Raw genomic sequence first — 21,254 nt, forward strand, 5'->3', positions numbered from 1 at the left:
TCTTTCAAAGCTGCTGGACAAACTCCTAATCGTGCTGCTCATCACCTCTGCCAGACTTTCTTACTTTTCTTCTCCTCCGAGCTCTGATTCCAACGCTTGGCACCTGCCTTCAGCATCTGACCCGAAGCCAAGAGCAGCAGAGCCTTGTGTGAGATGGGAGTAGACCTCTCCCATTCACACTCTATCAGCTCCCCGAACACACTCTCATGCCACAGCACTTGTGCTCCCTCACCCATTCACTTAGTCATTTCCGCACATTTAATGCAGAGGGCATTAGTCTCACAGTAGACTCCATTTAACAGCAGCGAGGGTTTGCGTGGGCACAGAAAGGGGAGATGGGTATGAGTGTGTCCTGGGTGTGAGTTACGTCGGATGTCAAACACAAAGAGGCAGCTGTGTGGAGGGCAGCAGGACAGCCCAAGGGTAGCGAAATAGTTTGGCTTCCAAACTCTGGCAGAGAGGAGCTGGCTGACCAGAGGACAGGGAAGCAAATAGAGACCGATCCAGAATCATGTTTTCTCCTCTTTCCTGTCCTCTCTATACAAATACAAATGGACCAACTTGTGCTTTGCATTTGTTGGAACATTGCTCGACTAATCATCTTTGTTCACCTTAGACATTGTTTGTGCAGTTTTGCTGTATTCTTGATGGCCATCAAATGACGATCAATAAATTAATTAACCAAACGCCAGGAATCATCTACAAACTGGCTATTTCCACACGTTTCCATACAGAGCCGTCACATACCACCACTTTGTCAGTGGACTTTGGCGTCTATATGTTATGCTGCATCTGCTGTCAACGTTCCGGTATGCTGCTACCGACGCGACACCCAACGCAGTGCAGGACTGTGCTGTGATGTGGCGGTGGTGTATTTGCAATTTAAAAAAAAAAAAACAACCAAAAAAAAACGACATTTGAAGGAGCGGCGGGTAGGATTTAGGAGTGGCGGGCCGCCACTCCTAAATGAGTGTAGAGGAAACACTGATGTGGTTAAGTTTAGGGGGAAAAAAAACTGATGGTTTTGCTCTATATTCGGACGGGATCCTTATACCATACCTTCCTTATACTACGTTGTTACCAGCAGCGTATCACACTGCCACAACAGGTTCTATCCAGCTAACTGGTGGCATATCATAACACAGTCAAAGCTTCCATCTGGCTACGTAACAAACTGACACTGCCTCATGGGATATCATAGTGCCATCAAAGGTGGCTTTTGGCATCGGTATCTTACGCCAAAATCACCAACAAAGCCACAGTATATGACAACTTCGAAATGAGAACAGGCTGGTTATTTTCTCTTTATTCCCTCGCACTGTTTTCAACCAAAACATTGTAAAGACAGAAGGAAATCAATTGAAATACTGTTCCTTAGAAACGTTGCAAAATAAAAGATACTAAAATATTGAGATGCCATTTCACATTGGACAAAAGTATAGCAAACTGTGGTAGGTCACTGGCAGTCATCTGAGCTCAAAGGGACAGTTTACTCCAAAATCAGGAACTTTGGCGACTCTTTGTCATCTAAGGGACAAATTTCATCCGTCTCTGTCCAAACAGCACTTAAACATCATTTCAAATTCTCCTGTGTTTTTGGTGTTTTTCAACAAATTTGTGAGGTGGAACGTAACCCAGCTGGCTGTCATTGAGCATTGGTGTTTGGATGAATTTAGGTTGTGACTTTGGGTGACCAAAATTCAATTTCAGTCAAAACATCTGATGCCAATGTCAATTTGGTGTGGAATACTGATGACAGATGACAATGATACTTTGTTGGTTGCAAGTCTCAATGTAGAATAACAATATTTAGTCGTATGTAGACCAAAACCATGTCATGATAACATCCACACAACGTGAAATTCTCATGATTTTGGACTTAATAAAACATCAATCTGATTTCCATTCCAACCAAAATGTTACAGTCCATCCAATGTAAGAGTCAAATGTTTTTTTGACTAAATATTGATGCCCAGTGCCAGCTGGAAACATACAAGAAAAAAAAAACAGAAAGGCATAGTCATCTTCCGGTAAGGGAGTCTATTGCCTAATTTTAACATTTAAAAAAACCTGCATAGTTGCACTAATTTTGTTCAGAAATGGGTGTTATAGGCAGCCAAATGTTAAGGTTGCCAAAGCTATACTGTAACACGCCTTCAAACAGGGACAAAGAGTTTAGTTTGCCTGTAGAGGAACCAACACATAAAATCCGTTGGACCGTCGCCATTTGGCAGCAGAAAAGGGGGACTGCTGTGATGAATGCAATCTATTGGAGAGCAGAGACTCCCCCTTCAAGCTTTTACTAGCAGAGGAAGCTGGTCAGCTCTGCAGAGGTCTACCCATCCATCTCAGCACCTGCACACAGAGAACAGGACCTGCAGCCATAAGGCAGAGGAGCAAGGTGACATACCGATGAGACTGACCCTGGATCAGTTCCTGCCAGCTGTGTGGTGGTGATAAAGAGAAACTCCACCAGCTGACTGGAAATTTATAAATCTCCTACTGCTTTTGGACATTTCTATTTTTTTATTAATGGACCAATGCTGTGGCAAAAATGTTCTGTGCATTAGAATATTTACAAATACTGACCCTGACGCCAATATATGTACAACCACTAATTCCATCAAGAGTAGGCAGTTCATGCCGATCCAAGCTTACAACAGCTGAGCGATATTTTATTATCACAATTTAGGATGACATATACTGTATACTCCAGCAGTGCGTCATGTGGATGCGACAGGTTTTGTTCATCTGCATTCTCAACTAACGCTGTCTGGTCTGCATTATCCTACTGCCTGTATCAGGTGCCGTTCAAACATCTGGCCCCGTATAAAACCTTACAAACAATTCTGTCTGGCCACGTTCTCAACTGATGCCCTCCAGCGGCGTATCATGCTTTTGGCGTCAGGATCTTACACCGAAAGCACTACAAAAGCAGCAGTATTTGATGACTCCGGAACCATCCGCTCTGAAATTAATCACAGTCCTAAACCTTTCGGCATTCAGACAGCAGACAATTTTGTTACGAATGTCAAAATATCAGCCATTGACTGATAAAGGAAACAGGAAACGAAATGCATGACCAGACCAACTGATTATGTTTTGTAGCCAGTAAGGTGGAGCATAAAAAGCATCACCACATCAACCACACCTGTGCCAACATTTTCCCTTATAATGCCAGATAAAAATGTGACTAATTGCTTTAAACTATAGAAATTCAGCAATTATTTGACAAAAAAGCCATTAAACATATACATAGTATGTATATACATATACATATACATATACACAGAAGATAGAAGATAAAAATAAAATTGAAATTAGTCCTTAAATCCTGCTACATCTTTTGATATAGTATTTGTATACATACAGACATATATATACACACACACACAGACACACACACATATATATACACACACACATGTATATATATGAGGCATCAACTAAAAGTTGAGGCATGCAAGTGCATTATGCTGCTGCATTGCTCCTGAATCCTTTAACGTTGAGATGTGTAAACTAAACAAGAAGACAAGAAAAAAAGCAGCTAAAGAGACTAATTATGGTGCTGACAGGTAGCTGTGCTGGTTAAACATTCTCTTTCAGATGGAGCAGAAAGCAGCCGGAAGGCAGAGACTTTGTCATATGGGCGTCAGCATATGGCCTGTAGCAGTCACAAAGGTACGCTATTTACAATGCAAAACTGACTGGTTTGCAGCGCGGCCTTACTGTAGTTCTGCCAGGACGGTTGACGTAAAGCAACCGAGGCCGCTGCGTGGGTGGATGTTGGTGTGTGTACCTGGGACATGCAGGCACCGGCAGGCTGCACAACAAAGGAAACGCTGCAGTAAAGCTCCCTGTTTTATCAGCTCAGTCCAAGGGTTCAGAGGCTGCCCACGGCTGGGCTGAAAAAAAAACTGACTTGTTGGTGTTGTTGCTCTGACTGAACATGGTGCTTGGCTGATACATATATTTTCAATAGTAGTGAAACTCACAAAGACTTTACACAGCTGGTTTTACATTTACCACAAATTATTTGCCAAAAAAGTTACAATGCATACTATGAAGTACTATGTTGTTGCTGTTTTTTTTTCCTTTACATGAGTATGTGCCCCTCTTATCATTCTATGTCCACTCTCTAAATCTGGAAATCTTTTGTGGGTCCATGAACGCACCACAGGTGGAGCTCTTCATGAGTTCTTTTTTTTCTTCAGCAACGGTTCGTGACTTATGTGGTGGATAATTGATCTGTCAATGTCTTTAGAACTGATCAGATCAGATCGATAGATAAAAAGAGCACTTAATGTAACTAAAAGCAAACTTTTACACCAAGCAAAATGAATGGCTGTTTGCAAACAGAAATTTTCCCTTTCACTGCGCTTGACATTCTGCTGCTCCCTCTGTGCCCTGATTACACTCTACCCTCCAATACTGTAGTGCTATACATAACCAAACAGTATAAACTATTCAACAGTGCTCCTAATAAATGGTCCAGCTCCAAAAATAGAAAATCTATTCGGGGCGGCAGATGTTTTGATCATGGCGGCCGCCACAAATACAAGAATGTAAGGGAAACCCTGATATAAATCTTATAAAATCATAAAGGTTTTTTTTTTTAAAGTTAGTATTCATTTGTTAAAACAAGTTTGTTTAAAACAAGTGAAACTGAAGTTAATCATAAAAAAGTAGTGCTGACTTTGCACTTTAAAGCGTATAGAATTATTTACCACAACAGAATTAAACTGACATGTTTCTGTCCTGTCTTGGTGTATTTAACTCATGTTACATTGGAAAAAAATGTTCGTAACGTTCTCTTCTGAACTAAGTGTAGGGGAAGGCATCAAGTTTTTTCAAGTTAAAAGGCTCAAGTCCAAGTGAAGTTACAAGTCATTGGTATTCAAGTCAAAGTCGATATACAAGGTTTTTTTTAATTATTATTATTGTGTCAAGGCAACTTGAAAGTCAATATGCAAATATAGCTATAAATCTTAATATATGTTCACTTTATATCTAAGTGTTAACTTAACCTAAATTTGCTTTATTTAATTTTAAGATGAAGTTGAAATAACCTTGTTACTTTGAAGTTTTAGCAACTTCAATAAACCAAGTTAGTCTGACTTAACTTGATCATGAAAAAGAGGATTTTGCCAATGATGACATCAGGAGACTTCACAAAATTCAATAAATATAACTAAATTTTAAGTGAACTTAACAATTACATATAAAGTTAACATTAAAATGGATAGCTATATTTACATACACTTTTCAAGTACATCAACATCATCAAATCAGATTTTACAGTGTGTGTTGTTGACGCTCTTTTCCACCGACTGTATAATAATTCTATTTGATTAATTAAGTCATGCACGTTTTGTTCAGTCTGTCTAATTGATTGTCAGCCACTAATCTTAACTTGCATAAGTTTTCCGTTGATTCACGATTTAAGGAAAATTTTGCTTTATTTCAACCTGCATATTTCCCAGATATGTTCCCATTGTGACTGTTTTGGTCACGCTAACATTGCACTCAGCACCTCTGTTATATCCTTTTGCAGTGATCGCTGACTGTATAGTGATGTAGATCCCTATGCAGTCAGACTCGGACACATGCTTCATGTAGAAATTATGTATTCAAAGTTAGCGTGACCAATAGAGTCACATGCACGTGAGCCAGGCAGCTCATGTACTCACTGCAGCCTTTGAAGCTACCGCATGAAGCTGATAAGTCTCAATGAGAGCTTGCACCAGTGAGAGTTTGGTTAATGGAGAACATACTAAATATTCTAAGAGTTGATTCTTGGAACACACCAATCCATCCAGGAAATGAAAATAAATCTAAAATTCACTCTTTACTTCTCTTCCACTCTGTTCTTTTGGCTTTCACTTCTTCTTTTTTTCCTCCTTTGACACATAAAAATGCAGCTGTGATATATGCAGGAGAAAGTTCATGTTCCCTGCCTCTCTCCTCACCCTTCCTGGTGGCACTTCTAACCGCCGACTGCCTTTCCCTGCGCTATCAATCAAGCCTGTTACTTTGGAGCTGATAAACAGTGAGGCCTTCAAGCTGTCAGTGGAATTATTTAAGTATTCCTGCGGCCAGCGTGGAGAGTAAACATTTTCTTTGACTGATAACGCAAACATTTTGGAGATATCCCCGAACACACACATACAGCAGCAACCAGAGAGGAACCTCTGGACATATTCAGGCCACATAATCAAAGTTAATAACAAATACAGAAGAATTCAACAGTCCGTCTAATTATGTTTTAAACCCAGGAGATAAATCCACTGGGAAACAAAATGCTTTTGAATGATGAGTAGCAAGAGTTTCTCTCTCTCCGACAGGGTTTTGTATGTTGTTCACAATATGTGTTTCAGTATCCAGCAGCAGAATCAAGCTCAGACTCAGAATCAAACTACAGACTCACCCATTTCCTGGGTCGCCCCCTAGGTCTTTTCTCCCCGGTTGCCTCGGCTTTCTGTGAAGACAGATAGGGAGCAATACAGTCAGTCTTTAACCAGACTATCACTTCACAAGGTTCCCACATATATTGTCATGGACAAAATTTCAAAACTTTTTCATGACTTTTCATGGAACCAAAGAAAGATCATTTTTGCCCCACTTGCCCATGTGTTCAAGGACTGTCGGAAATTTAAAAATTAGACAATCATTTTTGATTTTACAGTTTCAAAGCAAAAATACTTTTTTTTATGCAAAAACAAAATAACACATTAAAGAAATAAGCTTTTTTTTTTTTAAATAAAACTTGCAAATCTCTTACATATCCCACGCGGTGATAATTTAAAAAAAAAATCTACTTAGCATGTACTATTATTAGAAATAATTCATTTTTTGTGTTTTTTCATCTACAAACATAGTGACATCATGACAAAAACCTGGCATTTAAGGACAATTACAATTCTGAAAATTAATGAATATTTGATTGATATTGATATTTGTTTGATTTTAAACAAAACTTATCAAATGATTCCACATTAGCATTAGGCTTACATGGCCTAAGTTAGAAATGTGACTAGGTTTTGAGAGTCTTTCCTTACTGTTAAATGAATACCTGGAATATCCCAGTGTGTTTGGATTAAAGAGGGATAGAATTACTTTTCTTACAAAGATATCAAAATAATTTGACAATTGTGGGAACTGGGAGATATTGGCCCGTGCAGACTGTCCATTGCAGTCACAAAGCCAGCTGTGCGGTCATCCACAGTTAACAAGCCCAGACCCAAGTCAATAATTCTTTTAACACATCCACGCTCTCTGGCTTTGGCTGACAGGTGAAATCTTAGTCAAATTTCTGCACCGCGATGAATTTTGCAGACAATGACCAGCTGGTATCGGTGGTGGTGTTGGGGCATGTGTGAGGCCTTCTGCAGCTATTTGGCTCAGTAAACAACACCAGCTCCTTTTTCATCCTGACACTGAGTACAAGTCACCCAGCCTGGTCACATGGCAGCAGGTGGAGGGTTTCAACACATCACCTTCTGGGTCCCAGAGCACCAAAAACACAGAAAGCAAGACCTCTTGGACCAGAGAATTGCTTTGCTCAGGGTCCATTTTTTAATATAATACACAAATTGTCTGTTTTCAACCTTTCAATGTTTGCTTCCTCACTGATCTTTGCCTAAAGGTAAATTCAGCTGCAGTAGCCCCAAAATTTCCGGAAAATGTCACGACAGTTGGGACTCATGCTGCATTAATGTGCTGTCTGAAGGTCGTAGTTTCTGAGTTGGGAAGTTGTTCTTCCGACTTCGTTGTGTTCATGTGCTTTGAGGTCATAAAGTGAGAGCAAAATGGAAGCTACAAAGAAGATGGGTTGCATTTTAATTCTAAGAGCATGTAAACAAGAGGTCCATAGCTGTTTTCAGTTTATTTACTTTTTTATATATTATTTTATTATTTTATATTCTTACAATTTATGTTATGCTTTTATATATTTTCTTATTGAATCTAGTCAACCTACATACACAGGCAAATTAACACTGATATGATATTACACTTTACATGTAGCCAAAAACTGATATCTGATACATGAGTCAATAAATACGTTTCTTCCCATTGACCATTGACTTTTGCCGCCATGTATGCATTTATTGACATCACGTCATGTCATGTCAACTCGTGTTAGAAAATAAAGTTGTTATCTATGTTAGTATACTCGCCAAGCATGCTTTATAGTTCAAAGTTTGCTTGCTTGCTACAGCTAATAGATGCAGATACTAAAATGTGCAACTACAAATAGCAAATGATAGCTACTAGGAAAAAAATAACCAAATATATGATTTTTTACAGTCAATTGTTAAAACTTTCCATGCTTTCCATCATTTCTCCTGCCCTGAAGCGTCACGCAAACTTCACAACTCGGCAGCTCAGGTATCATCGAAATTTCCCAATTTTCCACTCTTAATTACAACTTTGGGGGGCCATTCGTGTGCTCATAATTCATAAATACAGTAAATATGACACTCCTGAGGAGCACATGAAGGCAGCATTAGCCCGGGCCTCTGTCAGTGGGTCCAGGGGATTTTACCTGCTGCAAACTCTATTTTTATGCCTTTTTCATGCACCCTGGCACTTATTTAGATTACTTTTTTTTTAAATCCTCAGTCTGAATCAGCTTCTATTCTTTGTGAATTGGAAAATGTTTGGCAGCCAACCAGCCAGGTTTGACCAATGGGCGATAAGTTCAGTGTTGCTGTCTTAGACCATGTCCACACTAATGCATAGTTGTCTCTGTTTTGGCCATCCACCTAGAGTAATGGATCACATGTAACTGTTAACTTTTCACAGGCATGGTAAAGTACTTTCTCATAGCTGAAATATTTACAACCCAACTTTCTATTGTCGGCAACAGCATGGGATCACCAGTGTTGGTCAGTATATGTTTCTCAGTAATGCGTGGTTTATGCTCACCATAGTGTCAGCAGCTTAAGCTTAGCATGCCAGAAAATGACATAATCAGCCCTTCTGCCTCAAGTGTGAAGCCTCTGAAAGTTGCTGCAGTGAATGGTTGTCCACCCCTGAATTTTTGTAACTTTCAGTTCAACAGAGATGCTCTCGAGGAGGTCTGATATCCTACAAACTGGTGCCCCACGAATGTTATTGCATCCTTAACCTTAAGTTACGTAATTAACGTAAAGTTTTGGAGGATATGTTTCAGCAAGTCAAGTTACTGTGGTTACGTTAAGGAAAAAGAAACATGGTTGGGCATCTTTAGGTTTACACAATTAAGTTTAGGGAAAAGAAGCAGACATCTGTAATGATGTCTAATAACTAACAACAATGAAATAGCCACCAGACTTGGGATTGAGGAGGTTTTTGCTGCAAGCTTTGGACAAACATGAAAGGTCGCTGTAATCGCTAAAACGCTGCATTGTGTAAAGAGTGGAGACCTGGTGTGAAAAAAATGGTATGAAATAATTTTGACTCAAAGGTAAGCGGCAGTATTAATTATAGCATACAAACTCAAAGTTAAGCAGTACATATGTGTATACCATTGCCAGGTAGTCTACTTTTCTGGAAACGTTCTTCCAGTAATACTTGTTGCCATCTTGTTTATCCACAGAGCATTTTGTTTGTAATTTATGACACAATGATGAAGTCTTGTCATGGGATGTTCTAACGCTCTGCTCATGCAGGTCTCCATAATGACATATCAAATTGCCGGCTAGCCAATCTGTGTACTGTAATCCCAGTTCTCTGTTTAGGATGCTGCATTTTTAATGTGGAGATTTAATCGTCTGAAAGGCAACACCCTGTTCAATTAATCATCAGTGTGTTTTATATGTCTGAGCAGAGAGATGCAGCATGTCTGCGGCGGCCCTGAATACCCAGAGATCTGACGCCTCTTTCAGCAGGATCGCCTTTCAAAGCCATTACAAATCACCATTACAATAAGATTAATGTGACCGTTTTCTGATGTGTCACTGCTGTGGTTAAAGTTGGATTAGGGTTTAGGCAGAAAAATTAATTGGTCTGGGTGAGGGAAGGACTGCGGTTTGAGTTTGAAAAATACTTTGTGAAAGTTTGGGAACCATTTGCATCATGGTTAAAATAAGGACCACTTGGTTAAGGGATGGTTAAAGAAACCAAATGTTGACTGTTAATAAGAAATAGGAAGCAAACACCTCCTTCCTACAAAGTTTGGGGATGTATAACAATGGGTTATCATTCAATGAGTTTTGGGGATGACATCTCTGTTTCAGTACAGATCTATACTGCTCTGGGTGAAATGCTAAAAAGTTGTTAAGGATATTAGCAAGCTAATATCTGCTAAAGGACAAACTACAGTTGAGGATGATGGAGATGTCATTAGTTTTTCAAGTATTTAGTCATAAAACAAAGTATTGGACTGATTTTATATTCTACCTTTATCCAATCTTACAACAAGCCATTAGCTGCAAGATTTTACTGAAAAATACAAATGTGACCCTCTGAAGTCGCAGAGTTACTAAGGTTCAACCTCTGGGTACCATGGATATCCATACCTAATGCCACAGCAATCCATTCAATAGTTGTTACGATATTTCAGTAAAAGCCAAACAGAAGAAGTGTAAACTTGCTGATTGCACAACAGGAAAAGTAATGGGATCACTGTAGTTTGAAGACTTCATGCTCTGGGGACCATGAATATTTGACCAAATGAGAGACTCAGTACGTTTACATGCACAGTTGAGTCAAGCCACAGTTATAGCTCAATTAGGACATTAAATTGGGCTACCGTGATTCGGGAGATTCGATTTATTGACAGAAGTATGTCCAACTCTGCCTCAGATGGTGAAGATATGTCCCCTTTCAGCTCGTTGCTATTGGACCTTCTGCCTGTTCACCTATTACACACATGCCAAACAAGTTAGAAAATGGCAAACAGGGTGCATGTTGAATGGTGACAACATGGATTAACTTTTAAAGTACATTTCCTACGTAGTCTATGCCTTAATTTTTATCTTTGTCCTGTTTTCTATCCTTGATCTTTTGTTTTTCAAGCTTTCTTCTATGTATATTTAAAAAATGTGTGTTAGTCCAAATTCAACTAAATTCAATAAATTCAACTCTGTACGAGTTCAGTTAGACTAACATGTTAAACTGTATTTTAAAAGTCCAGTTTTAGTCAAACTAATACAATAATTTGACTTTTTCAAACATCCCACTCTTTCCATCACTAGAGCCATGCTGCTAACATGGCTAAAAAAACAGAGTAATAGGAGATATTCCCCTCAGTAATCTTCCCAAAAAATTCCTCTTTTAACTCCAGAAACTTATAAATAAAATAAAAATCAAATAAGGTGGCAGCTGGCTGGAGATCAACAAGGATCTGAAAGTTTCTCATAAATGACCATTGCTAATACCAACCTGTTTTCTATATTGTGTCATTTCTGGTAAATACCACAATACAAAACCTGTGATTTCTGTTTTAAGTACAAACATAGGAAGACAGCAAAAAGGCAACTCACCCATCTATAAAGTTGTCATTTAATGAATTCATTGTTGAACATGGTAAGCTTGTTTACTGTTAGAATACTGTGTCATTATGTTCCCATCAGGAGCAACTGCTGATCAAGTGCTTGACCTAGTAGTAAAATTCAGTATACTGGTCCTGGCCAGTGTTTGGTTTAATATCAAACCACTTCAAAAATGTTTACACCTGCCAACACTAGAAGGAAGGCATGGTTTGAATTTCTCTTGAAGTTTTTATTGTCCAACTTCTGTGTGAAGGTCTACAAAGACAGTCTTTGAAAGCCGTTATTCCAATTTGTGCAATTCATCACAACAAGCTACAACACTGCAGGCTTCATGGGCCGCCTTTGAGAACAGGTCAGACACCACTTCATAAGGCCTTGTTTGTTTGAAGCATAATGAAGTATTCACTCACTCTATCAGTCTATCCACCTCCACATCCTAATGGAAGTAATGACAAAACAGTCATTATCTACAAAACCTTTTTAGAGGGCTATTAAGTGTTTGAACAAACAGCCAATTCTGCTGATTTCTTGGTAAGGGTGGCCTCAGATTTTGGAGAGAATTCCGAAATCTCCCTGTATTCACCCCTAGACTATATATTTTCTATTTATAATGTCTTGTTTTTTCAGAATGGCATAAAATCTAGTTTATATTTTGTAGTAATAGTCCAGTTAAGGTTTGCAGTGCAATAGTTTCTACTTACAAGCTGCCGTGATGTGTGTCAGAGATTGCAGGAGTGATTGATGCGGGGAGTGGAAGTGAACTTTTAAAGAGTATAAGTTAAAGGTGTGGGCTGACCCACGACTCTTTCATCTGGAAAGATTGATATCGTCAGTGTTTATCATAACAATACCAGATGAGATGAGACTGGATTATGGCGAGTGCAGAGTGGTTCACTTTTCAAAGTGCTGGGAATGTTTACAGTGGTTCATGGTGGCAAGGGAGCACTAAGGCTGCTGTCATCGTGAACCTAACACAGCTTCATCTACCTAACGAATGAAGACACGGGGACTTACCCTTGCCTCGCTGACATGTACAGTATCACATCCCAGAAGTTAGGTGGGATATTGCTGTGAAATCCCAAAGCTTCTCTCTTTTTTTGCAACTTTAATCTTTTCTCATTCATCAACTCTATCTCTCACGCACACCCATGTCTCCCCTCTGTGTACACAAGTGGGTAAGAGTGCTGCTGAGTTATGACCATGTGTTTCTATCAGCACAGATGCACAAATAGGTTCCTGTGTTTTCAAATGTGTTCATGTTGCAGTGTGGTCTTAAAGACTGGAACACACATCTGTGAGCTGTACATAAATGAGCGCACAGAGGAGTCAACTGGAGACATTCCCATGGCTGTTTCTTTTATACCTTTCCAAAACGTTAACAGTTTCTTTTCTGCTACCCATAACACCCTTCCCACAGTATAAAAATTAAGCCAAAATATCTCAAATGCAGCAGCTGCCATCTTGCGCTAGTGATGTCATTTGGAGCCAGAGTCTGCAGTATGTGTTGACCAATATTGGTTTTTCAGGGTCGATACTGAATATTTGTAGTTAATGGGACCAACAACCGATATTTGGAACCGATATGCATTAACAATAAAAATGAAAATCCTTCTGTCAATATTTAGAATTTGGAATATAACAAAATCCAACAAAAAACTTTGTTTAAACGCCTTTAACAATGATAAATCAATATCATACCATATACAGCAAGCAACTTAACTTTTTTAATAAAGTCAAGTGAAAATTTAAATTAAAAAAAATAATAAACAAAAAATGGCTACCTAAGGTTTTACAAGTCAAAGTTACTCCCATGCTGACACTTTCTTTGCACTTTTTACTTAATTAATTTTATCGGCAATCATACAGATCATCGGTAAAATGCCAAATATCGGCCCCAATATCGGCCAGGCTGATTATCTGTCGACCCCAGTTTTTTTCTGCTACACATAACACCCTTCCCTCTGTACAAAAATGAAGCTAAATATCTGGGATAAGGCCGCTGCCATCTTACACTAGTGATGTCATTTGGAGCCAGAGTCTGCACAGTAGCAATCTCTGCGGTATCAATCTCCTGACATACACCCATCCACCCAAACGTGAGCGGTGCTATGTCATCAAATTCCCTTTTATACAATCAAATCACTGCTTCAAATCAAACTTACAGGATAAAACAATACTTGTCAAACACCAGCGTGATAAGAACCACCTAAAATTAAATTTATTTGACAAGTACATTGAGTTTTCAGTTTGGCCAATTGGGAAAGAGACGTCTGTAAATTAGTGGATACATTTTTATGAGCATCAAAAACTTAGCAAAATGATTTGTTTTATTATCTAGATTTAACCCATTAAGTTCAATAACATTTGGAAACTTTGATCAGCATTCAAGCTAGGGAACTGTTAAACCAGAAGTCAGCCTGTTCAGAAAAATATTTAGGTTCAACCAAAGCTAGTTGGACCATCCAGCCATGAACTCTTTTCAGTCAACACTTCGCTCTTTTTTAAATAATCAAACCTGTCATATCTTCAGCTATTGAGGAAAAAACCTTTGGTTTTTCCTTTTGTTTTAAACATTTTCAGTATTTGGTTTGGTTGAAAAATCTTGAAATAGGCTTTCCATCACTGCTCCTATGAGAATGATTCTGAGTAGGGCTTGGCGACATGGGCTGAAATGACGATATGGGATTTTTTTTTAAATTCATTAATGAAAAAATACTTCATTAATGCTAGAACTGGGAGACACAATCAAAAAATTATCTTTGAGTTTACAATATTGTATTGATACTTTGAAAAAATATTAACAGGATTACATTTTTGATCAATAATCATTAGTAATGTAGATAGGGCTGAAACGATTCCTCGAATAATTCGAGTAACTCGATTACAAAAAATGATCGAGGAATTTTCTCTGCCTCGAGGAATCGTTTAATTTTGCCAGCTCAAAGCATGGTATTTCGCCCGGACTACTTTTAATGCGGCACAACGCGCTGACGTCACGCGCGTAAAGGAAAACGAAAGAGGCGGCGGATATGTTTGGTTTTAACCATGGATGTAGAGGTAACGACGAAGAAGGCGATGAAAGCGAAGAGAAAGGCACAAAGAAAAGGCAGAAAATGTCAAAAGTGTGGGAGCATTTCAAGCTGGACACCAAAGCGAACACTGCTGTGTGTATTCACTGTAAGACAGCACTTGCATACCACAACAGTACGTCTTCAATGCTGCAGCATCTCCACCGAAGGCCCCCTGTTTAATCCGAGAGCGGAGGACCGTCACCCGAGACAAGGCAAAATTAAGTTAACGTAGCGCTAATTAATGAGATTAACGTTACTGTACCTTGCTAACATAACGTTAGCCCTGCGGAGGGCTAGGTTTCTATTAATTATGACTACTGTCGATGCGTGGCTAACGTGCCTTTCATACAGGCTTTATTTAATCTGTAAAAACACAGCGCTGTAGAGTGATGAGGGTGGAAAATAAAAACATAATAAAGCTAACTGGGTAGTTAAAAAAGGAAACCAATGGTTCATTATTAGGTGAAATGTCTTATTGTCTCATGTATATTTATAATTGCTCTTTAACTAAACAAAAATATGTTTTATCCGATTACTCGATTAATCGATGGAATTTTCAGTAGAATACTCGATTACTAAAATATTCGATAGCTGCAGCCCTAAATGTAGATATAATGACTTAATGGGTAAGGGCAAATATTAAAACAAGTAGAAATGTCTGATAAGTTGAGAAAAGTATATCACTTTACTGTAATGCAACCTTTAAAATCAGGGGGAAAAAATACCATTTAAACCATATGAGGATATAACAATATCCAGTATCTAAGACCCTATATATCTTGTCACATCTCAATACGATTTCATATTTTTACATTGCCCATCCCTAATTCTGCGCAATCAATTTATTAAGACAATCTTCAGATTTTAATGCAACTATAGTAAATACATAAATCCTGCAGTCAAATCTATGGTGGTTATTTTTATGGCTCTGGTCAGTGTTGAACTGCATCACAGTGGCAGGTGTTTCTTGTATTTACATAATTTATATACCTGACTGGAGCAGAGGAAACAGACACACCTGGCAATAGGGCCATTTACCATAAGGCCACCACTAATACGACCTCAAAACTGAATCTACAAAACTGAAGCATGTCTATAAAGTTGGAGGATGGGGCAATTTTGCAGGGCACCAGCATGACAGACAGCACCTGAAAACCACAGTTTCACAGTGTCTCCGTCATTAACACCGCCAACAGCGTGATTTAGTGAATGTGTGTGTGTGTGTGTGTGTGTGTGTGTGTGTGTGTGTTTTGGAGTGGGGTTTCAACCTGTTAAGCAAGAAGCAGCTGAAACACTTTCTGATGTAACTGAGGTTACAGTAAGGCTGAGATAAGGTCAAAAGTAGTGCATCTTCCAAATTCAAACTCATCTCACTGACTGATTGACTGAAGATTATGATTATTAGGTAAACACACAAATCCTGAGAACCATCAAAAAGTTTACTTAGATGTTGTAATTTGCACAAAAAAAAGGGAAAGCATGACGTGAGATTTGAGTGACAAAAAGAATGGGTCTGCACTGAAACCTGAATGATCTACATGACAAAACACTAATTAGTCCTACTCATGGTGCACTAAGTAATTTTAGCTCACCATTTTAGTACATTTATATTTATTTCTCTTTCTCACATGTGATGTAGGTTGTTCACATTTTTAAAAAAGCAAATTAATTATGTTTAGAATAATCTTAATGAGAAAATTGGGCAGTCACTTGATCTTAGCAATTAGAAATATAGTGTTAGTGATGTCCACTCCAAAAGCCATGTATTGGTTATTGACAACCCGGGTCTTATTTGCAAGTTATTGTGTGGCAAATAAAATGAAACTTAACACTTCAACAATGCATGGTGAACATGTGGTACGGTTCAGGCACAACAACCACTTCATTATTGTTGGAAAATCATGTTTCGTCTTAAAATACCCAATTTTGAGGGCACAGTCCCCACTGGAAAAGCAGCAATGTCTCAGTAAAATACAACACTTTTTGTGGCACTATCTCCACTGCAAAAATGGTAACAGGTCCCTAAAAAACACCCATGTTGGGGGCCTAAAAAGCTGCTGGAAACAGTGATGGGTCTCTGAAAGCACCCACATTTGTTAACTAAAAAGCTACTGAAAACACAGTGATAGGTCCCTTAAAAATACCCACACTTGGGGGGTGAAATTCCACTGGAAACACAGCTACAGGTCCATAAAAACACCAACATTTTTGCCTAAAAAAGCCGCTGGAAACACAACAATGGGTCCCTAAAAACACCCATGATTGGTGCCTAAAAAGCGGCTGGAAATACAGTCTTGGATTCCTAAAAAACGCCCACATTTAGTAACTAAAAAGATGCTGGAAACACAGCGATATTTCCCTTCAAAATACCCAAGTTTAGGGGTGTGAAATTCCACTGGTAACACAGCAACAGTTCCATAAAAAACACCAACATTTGGTGCCTAAAAGCCTCTGGAAACATAGTGGTGGTTCCCTAAAAAACACCCATAGTTGGTGCATAAAAAGCTGCTGGAAACACAGCAATGGGTCCCTAAAAAGCACCTATGTTTGGTACCTAAAAATCCGCTGGAAATACAGTGATAGGTCCCTAAAAAAACACCCATGTTTGTTGCCTAAAAAGCCTCTGGAAACACAGGGATAGTTCCCTAAAAAAATACCCACATTTTGGGGGGGTGAAATGCCTCTGGAAACACAGCAACAGGTCCCTAAAAACATTGATGTTAGGTGCCTAAAAATTTGCTGGAAACAAAGCAATAGGTCCCTAACAAAACACGCCATGGGGAGCTGAAAGCAGCTACCAAAACAGCCTCGGCCACTAAAAAATACCCACGTTTGGTGCTTTCAAAGCAGCTGGAAACACTTAAATGACCAAAAAACTGATTTTGTTGTTTGTTTGTTTCCAGTGATCTGCAGCTTTGTGACCCATCATTCACCATCCCCTTCATTTTTCAATGATAAAATAAGCTCACATATATGTCACTTTAGAAATGTCAAATGATAGTGAAACATTTTTGCAGTTTGCAGGACGTGATGTCAACTATTTCTACAAGCAACAGCATTGTAAGTCATACATGTCCCTTAAAGAAGCACTAGCAGACATATGTGTAGCATTTAGGTGTCGAGGCTCCTCACCTTCTGAGCTGCCTTGGATGGGCCCTTGTTCTTACTTCCTTTGGGGCGGCCCCTCGGTCGCTTGGGGACAGGCTCTCCACTGGGCTCCTGTAGGGGAGGGGGGACATGACATGGGTGTTGTGGACAGGAAACAAAGCTTTGAACCCCCCCATTTGGTCATTGCTTTATGGGTCAAGACCAAAAGAGGGACAAAGGTTGTGTGTGTGTGCGTGTGTGTGTGTGTGTGTGTGTGTGTGTGGGCACACACCATGGAGGGAATGAATGAGAGGGATTTATTACCCAGTGATTCTCCGCTTTTAAATTCCACACTGAATGTTGCACATTTACCCTCAATATCTCATTATGCTAAAAACCTGGACTTGTTAGTGCATTCCATAATGTTTCAAGAAGTTTCATATTTAACTCTAACTTTACATAAAAGCAGCTGCAGGCTGCTGTGGCTCCAGTTTCTCTCACCTCCGGTCACACTGCACACTGCGGTGTCAATGGACGTGATTTTGGTGTGAAGTTTTGGTGGGAATGTGACTCAACAGTGAATCACATCCATAAACACATTCACAGAAACACGTTCAAAGCCCTCGGTTGCCATGGCGTCTCTGATTCAACTCACGAAAGTTCTGCACAGTTACATTCATCTCCATACTATGCTTTTTAGTCATGTTGTCAATTAAAGATCAGCCAGGGCCAAGACTGGAAACAGGCACATTCTTCATCATGTGTACAGACCCAGGCTATATTCAGGCTACACAAATACACAGAGTAGACCAACTTGCTCTTTTTTTGAGGGGAGGGGGTGCATTTTGACATGGGGGCAAAATTACATGTGGCCAGGGGACAGTTGCAGCAGCCCCATACATGTTTCTAAGATTTTAGGACATTTGTAGGATTTTAGGACATTTGAAGGATTTTAAGGACTTTTCTTGGATGTTAGGATGCTTCTGGAATTTTAGAATGTTTGTAGGAATTTGTGGGATTTTAGGCAGTTGCAGTATTTTAGGACGTGTCTAGGATTTTAGGACGAGTCTAGGATTTTAGGATGTTTCTAGGATTTTAGGACTTCTGCAGAATTTTAGGACATATGTAGGATTTTTGAACGTTAGTAGGATTTTAAGACACTTGTAGGATTTGTGGATGTTTCTAGGATTTGAGGACTTTTGCAGAAGTTTAAGACATTTGTAGGATTTTTGGACATTTTTCTGATTTTCTGACATTTCTAGAATTTCAGTACATTTCTCATATTTTAGGACATTTCAATGATTTTAGGTCAAGCTCTGTTTTGATGTTGTTTCATGCACTCCGGCATCTTAAAAACACTTAAAAGTAGAAGTACAATTCGCCATGTGAATCACTTTTTTTTATTGTGAATTAGAAAATGGTTGGGGGGGCACCTGGCACCCTATAGGGGACCAGATCTGGCCAGAGGGCCTTAAGATGAGTTTCTTTGAAGTAGACCTATAAACCACAGTATAATGACAAAAATGTGCAGTTGTTTTAATACATTTGTTTGGCAGAAAAATTGCAAGCCATAGGAAAAAAAGATACATTGAACTGCACACACTGCTTCAATGTTACCATGGAACAATTACACACAAATTCAGCGCTATTTGTGCACATTCATAAAGAAACTGCCTTCACCACCTTGTTGCAGCTGCTCCTGTTTACCTCAATCCTCCGAGCAAAATAAAAGTATGATATTTTGGTCAGACTCCTTATCATGTGTATGGGTGTATATATTCAGTAATGCATGCAGAAAGCCTAAATCAAACTGCAGTGTGCTATATTTGACCAAAATATGCAGTTGTTAATTGCATTTTTTAACAGAAACTTTCACAAGCCAGAAGAAGAAAGAAGTTATGGTGGATTGCACACACTACTTCATTATGAACATGGAACAATTAAGTACAAATTCAGCTCATCTTAAGACAGAATACTCGCTTTTTGTGCAATGTTAAAATCAAAGCGGCATCACCACCTTGCTGCACCCGCTCCTCAATGTTTACCCCAACTCTTAGCGCAAAATAAAGTGTCTAAAGGAACCTCCGAGCAAAGTAAAGAGCCTAAAGGCACCTAAGGGCAAAATAAGTTGTGTAAAAGCAGCAGTTTTCGGTGGTCACACACCGTGCAGATATAACCTGAATTTGACTCTCGTCAGCAGGGTCAGGACGGCTGCCTGTCCGCAGACTCTTCATTTAAAAACAGCGGGAAAACAAACTTACTTTTGGGGGCTTCCTCGGTCTCCCCGGCCTCCTCTTCTGGGGCTCCGCGGCCCCCGCGGGCTCCTGGGAGCCAGAAGTCTCCCCAGCCTCGTCCCCGCGTCCGCTCATGCTTCCCGGTGCTGCGGTTCCTCCGTTCTCCCGGTAAACACAAACGACTTCCACAAATACCGTCAAAAGAAGCAGAAAGAGCCGGCGTGTGTAGCTTCAACGGCACTCTAGCAGCTCTGTAGTCCGCTTGTACACGGCGGGTCTGGCGGCTTTGAAGCGGGTAAAAAAGAGCCAGAGAGCAGCTGGAGGATTTTTGGCTCAGCGAGCAGAAGGAGACACACCGGCGGGGACGGTGGAGTTTGAGACGCCGGGCCGCTGCGACTCAAACTCGGCTACAAGTCAGCGCGGCACCGGGCAGGACCATGCAGCGGAGAGGCGTGACAGCTCGGCGCGGAGCGACGGAGGAGTGTGGGCATAATAACCGCATCCACAGCCCACTCCTGAAAACCAGGACCCACTCAGTGAGGATGGGTTAAAAAAAAAGGAAGGAAAAAAAGAAAGAAATCACCTCTCCCGTGGGTGGATAACACGGGCGGGGGCGGGGGAGGGGGTCTGGATGGGAGCCAGAGAAAACAGAGAGGAGACGGAATCCTGGCGGCGGGCCAGACATGGCAGGCCGCATTTATGAATTAAATTCACATTTTCACACGTTTCAATGGAATCCGCTGCAGCCGGACACTGAACAGCCATTCAGAGTTCACCTCTGAGAAATATGAAGACCTGTTTGCCTAATGTTGGGAAGATAGGCCCAGTATCACGCACTATAAGAACTGATACAAACTTGTAGGCTACTGCTACATATACCACTACTACTACTAATAAAACATTTCTTTTAATATTTAGTCATTTTACAGCCCTTTGGAACATACAAGTTAACCTTGAAGCCTGGATTGACATCAGTGTTCATGTGCTGTGCTCAGATGACTTGAACAACCCTTTGAAACCTGAGCAGTTTGATTTCTCTCAAAAATGAGGGGTATTGGCAATGAGCAACTTCGATTTTTTTAAAGACAGAGACAAGAAAATGCTGTGAGAATTCGTTTTTTTAAAGGGTGGAATCATAATAATAATGATAATAATAATAATCAGAATAATAATAATAATAATAATAATAATAATAAAAATCCAAAATTGTCTTTCCTTTCTTTGCACTTTTTGGGTATTTTTATGTATTTTTTATTTTATTTTACTTTATTTTATTTTTGCTTACTTGCAGGTGATTTTCTATCTTCTTTCTTTTTTTGTACTAATTTCTTGCTAATTTTTGGGACATGTCTTGTTAAGATGCTCATTGCCTTCTCTGATGGTTA

General features: G+C 39.6%; 1 protein-coding gene across 1 annotated transcript; it reads right to left on the minus strand.

Annotated features, from left to right (window-relative positions):
* Positions 1–375: 375 nt before the first annotated feature.
* On the minus strand, positions 376–20,390 carry hmga2 (high mobility group AT-hook 2). The gene is made up of 4 exons (XM_042511777.1): positions 19,897–20,390; positions 17,681–17,767; positions 6,428–6,478; positions 376–468 (listed from the first exon to the last, which is right to left on the minus strand). The coding sequence occupies exons 1-4, from the start codon at positions 20,002–20,004 to the stop codon at positions 376–378; spliced, it is 339 nt and encodes a 112-aa protein (XP_042367711.1). The 5' UTR covers positions 20,005–20,390.
* Positions 20,391–21,254: the final 864 nt, after the last annotated feature.

This window comes from Plectropomus leopardus, chromosome 22 (genome assembly GCF_008729295.1).
Source record: "Plectropomus leopardus isolate mb chromosome 22, YSFRI_Pleo_2.0, whole genome shotgun sequence".
NCBI classification, from domain to species: Eukaryota; Metazoa; Chordata; class Actinopteri; order Perciformes; family Serranidae; genus Plectropomus; species Plectropomus leopardus.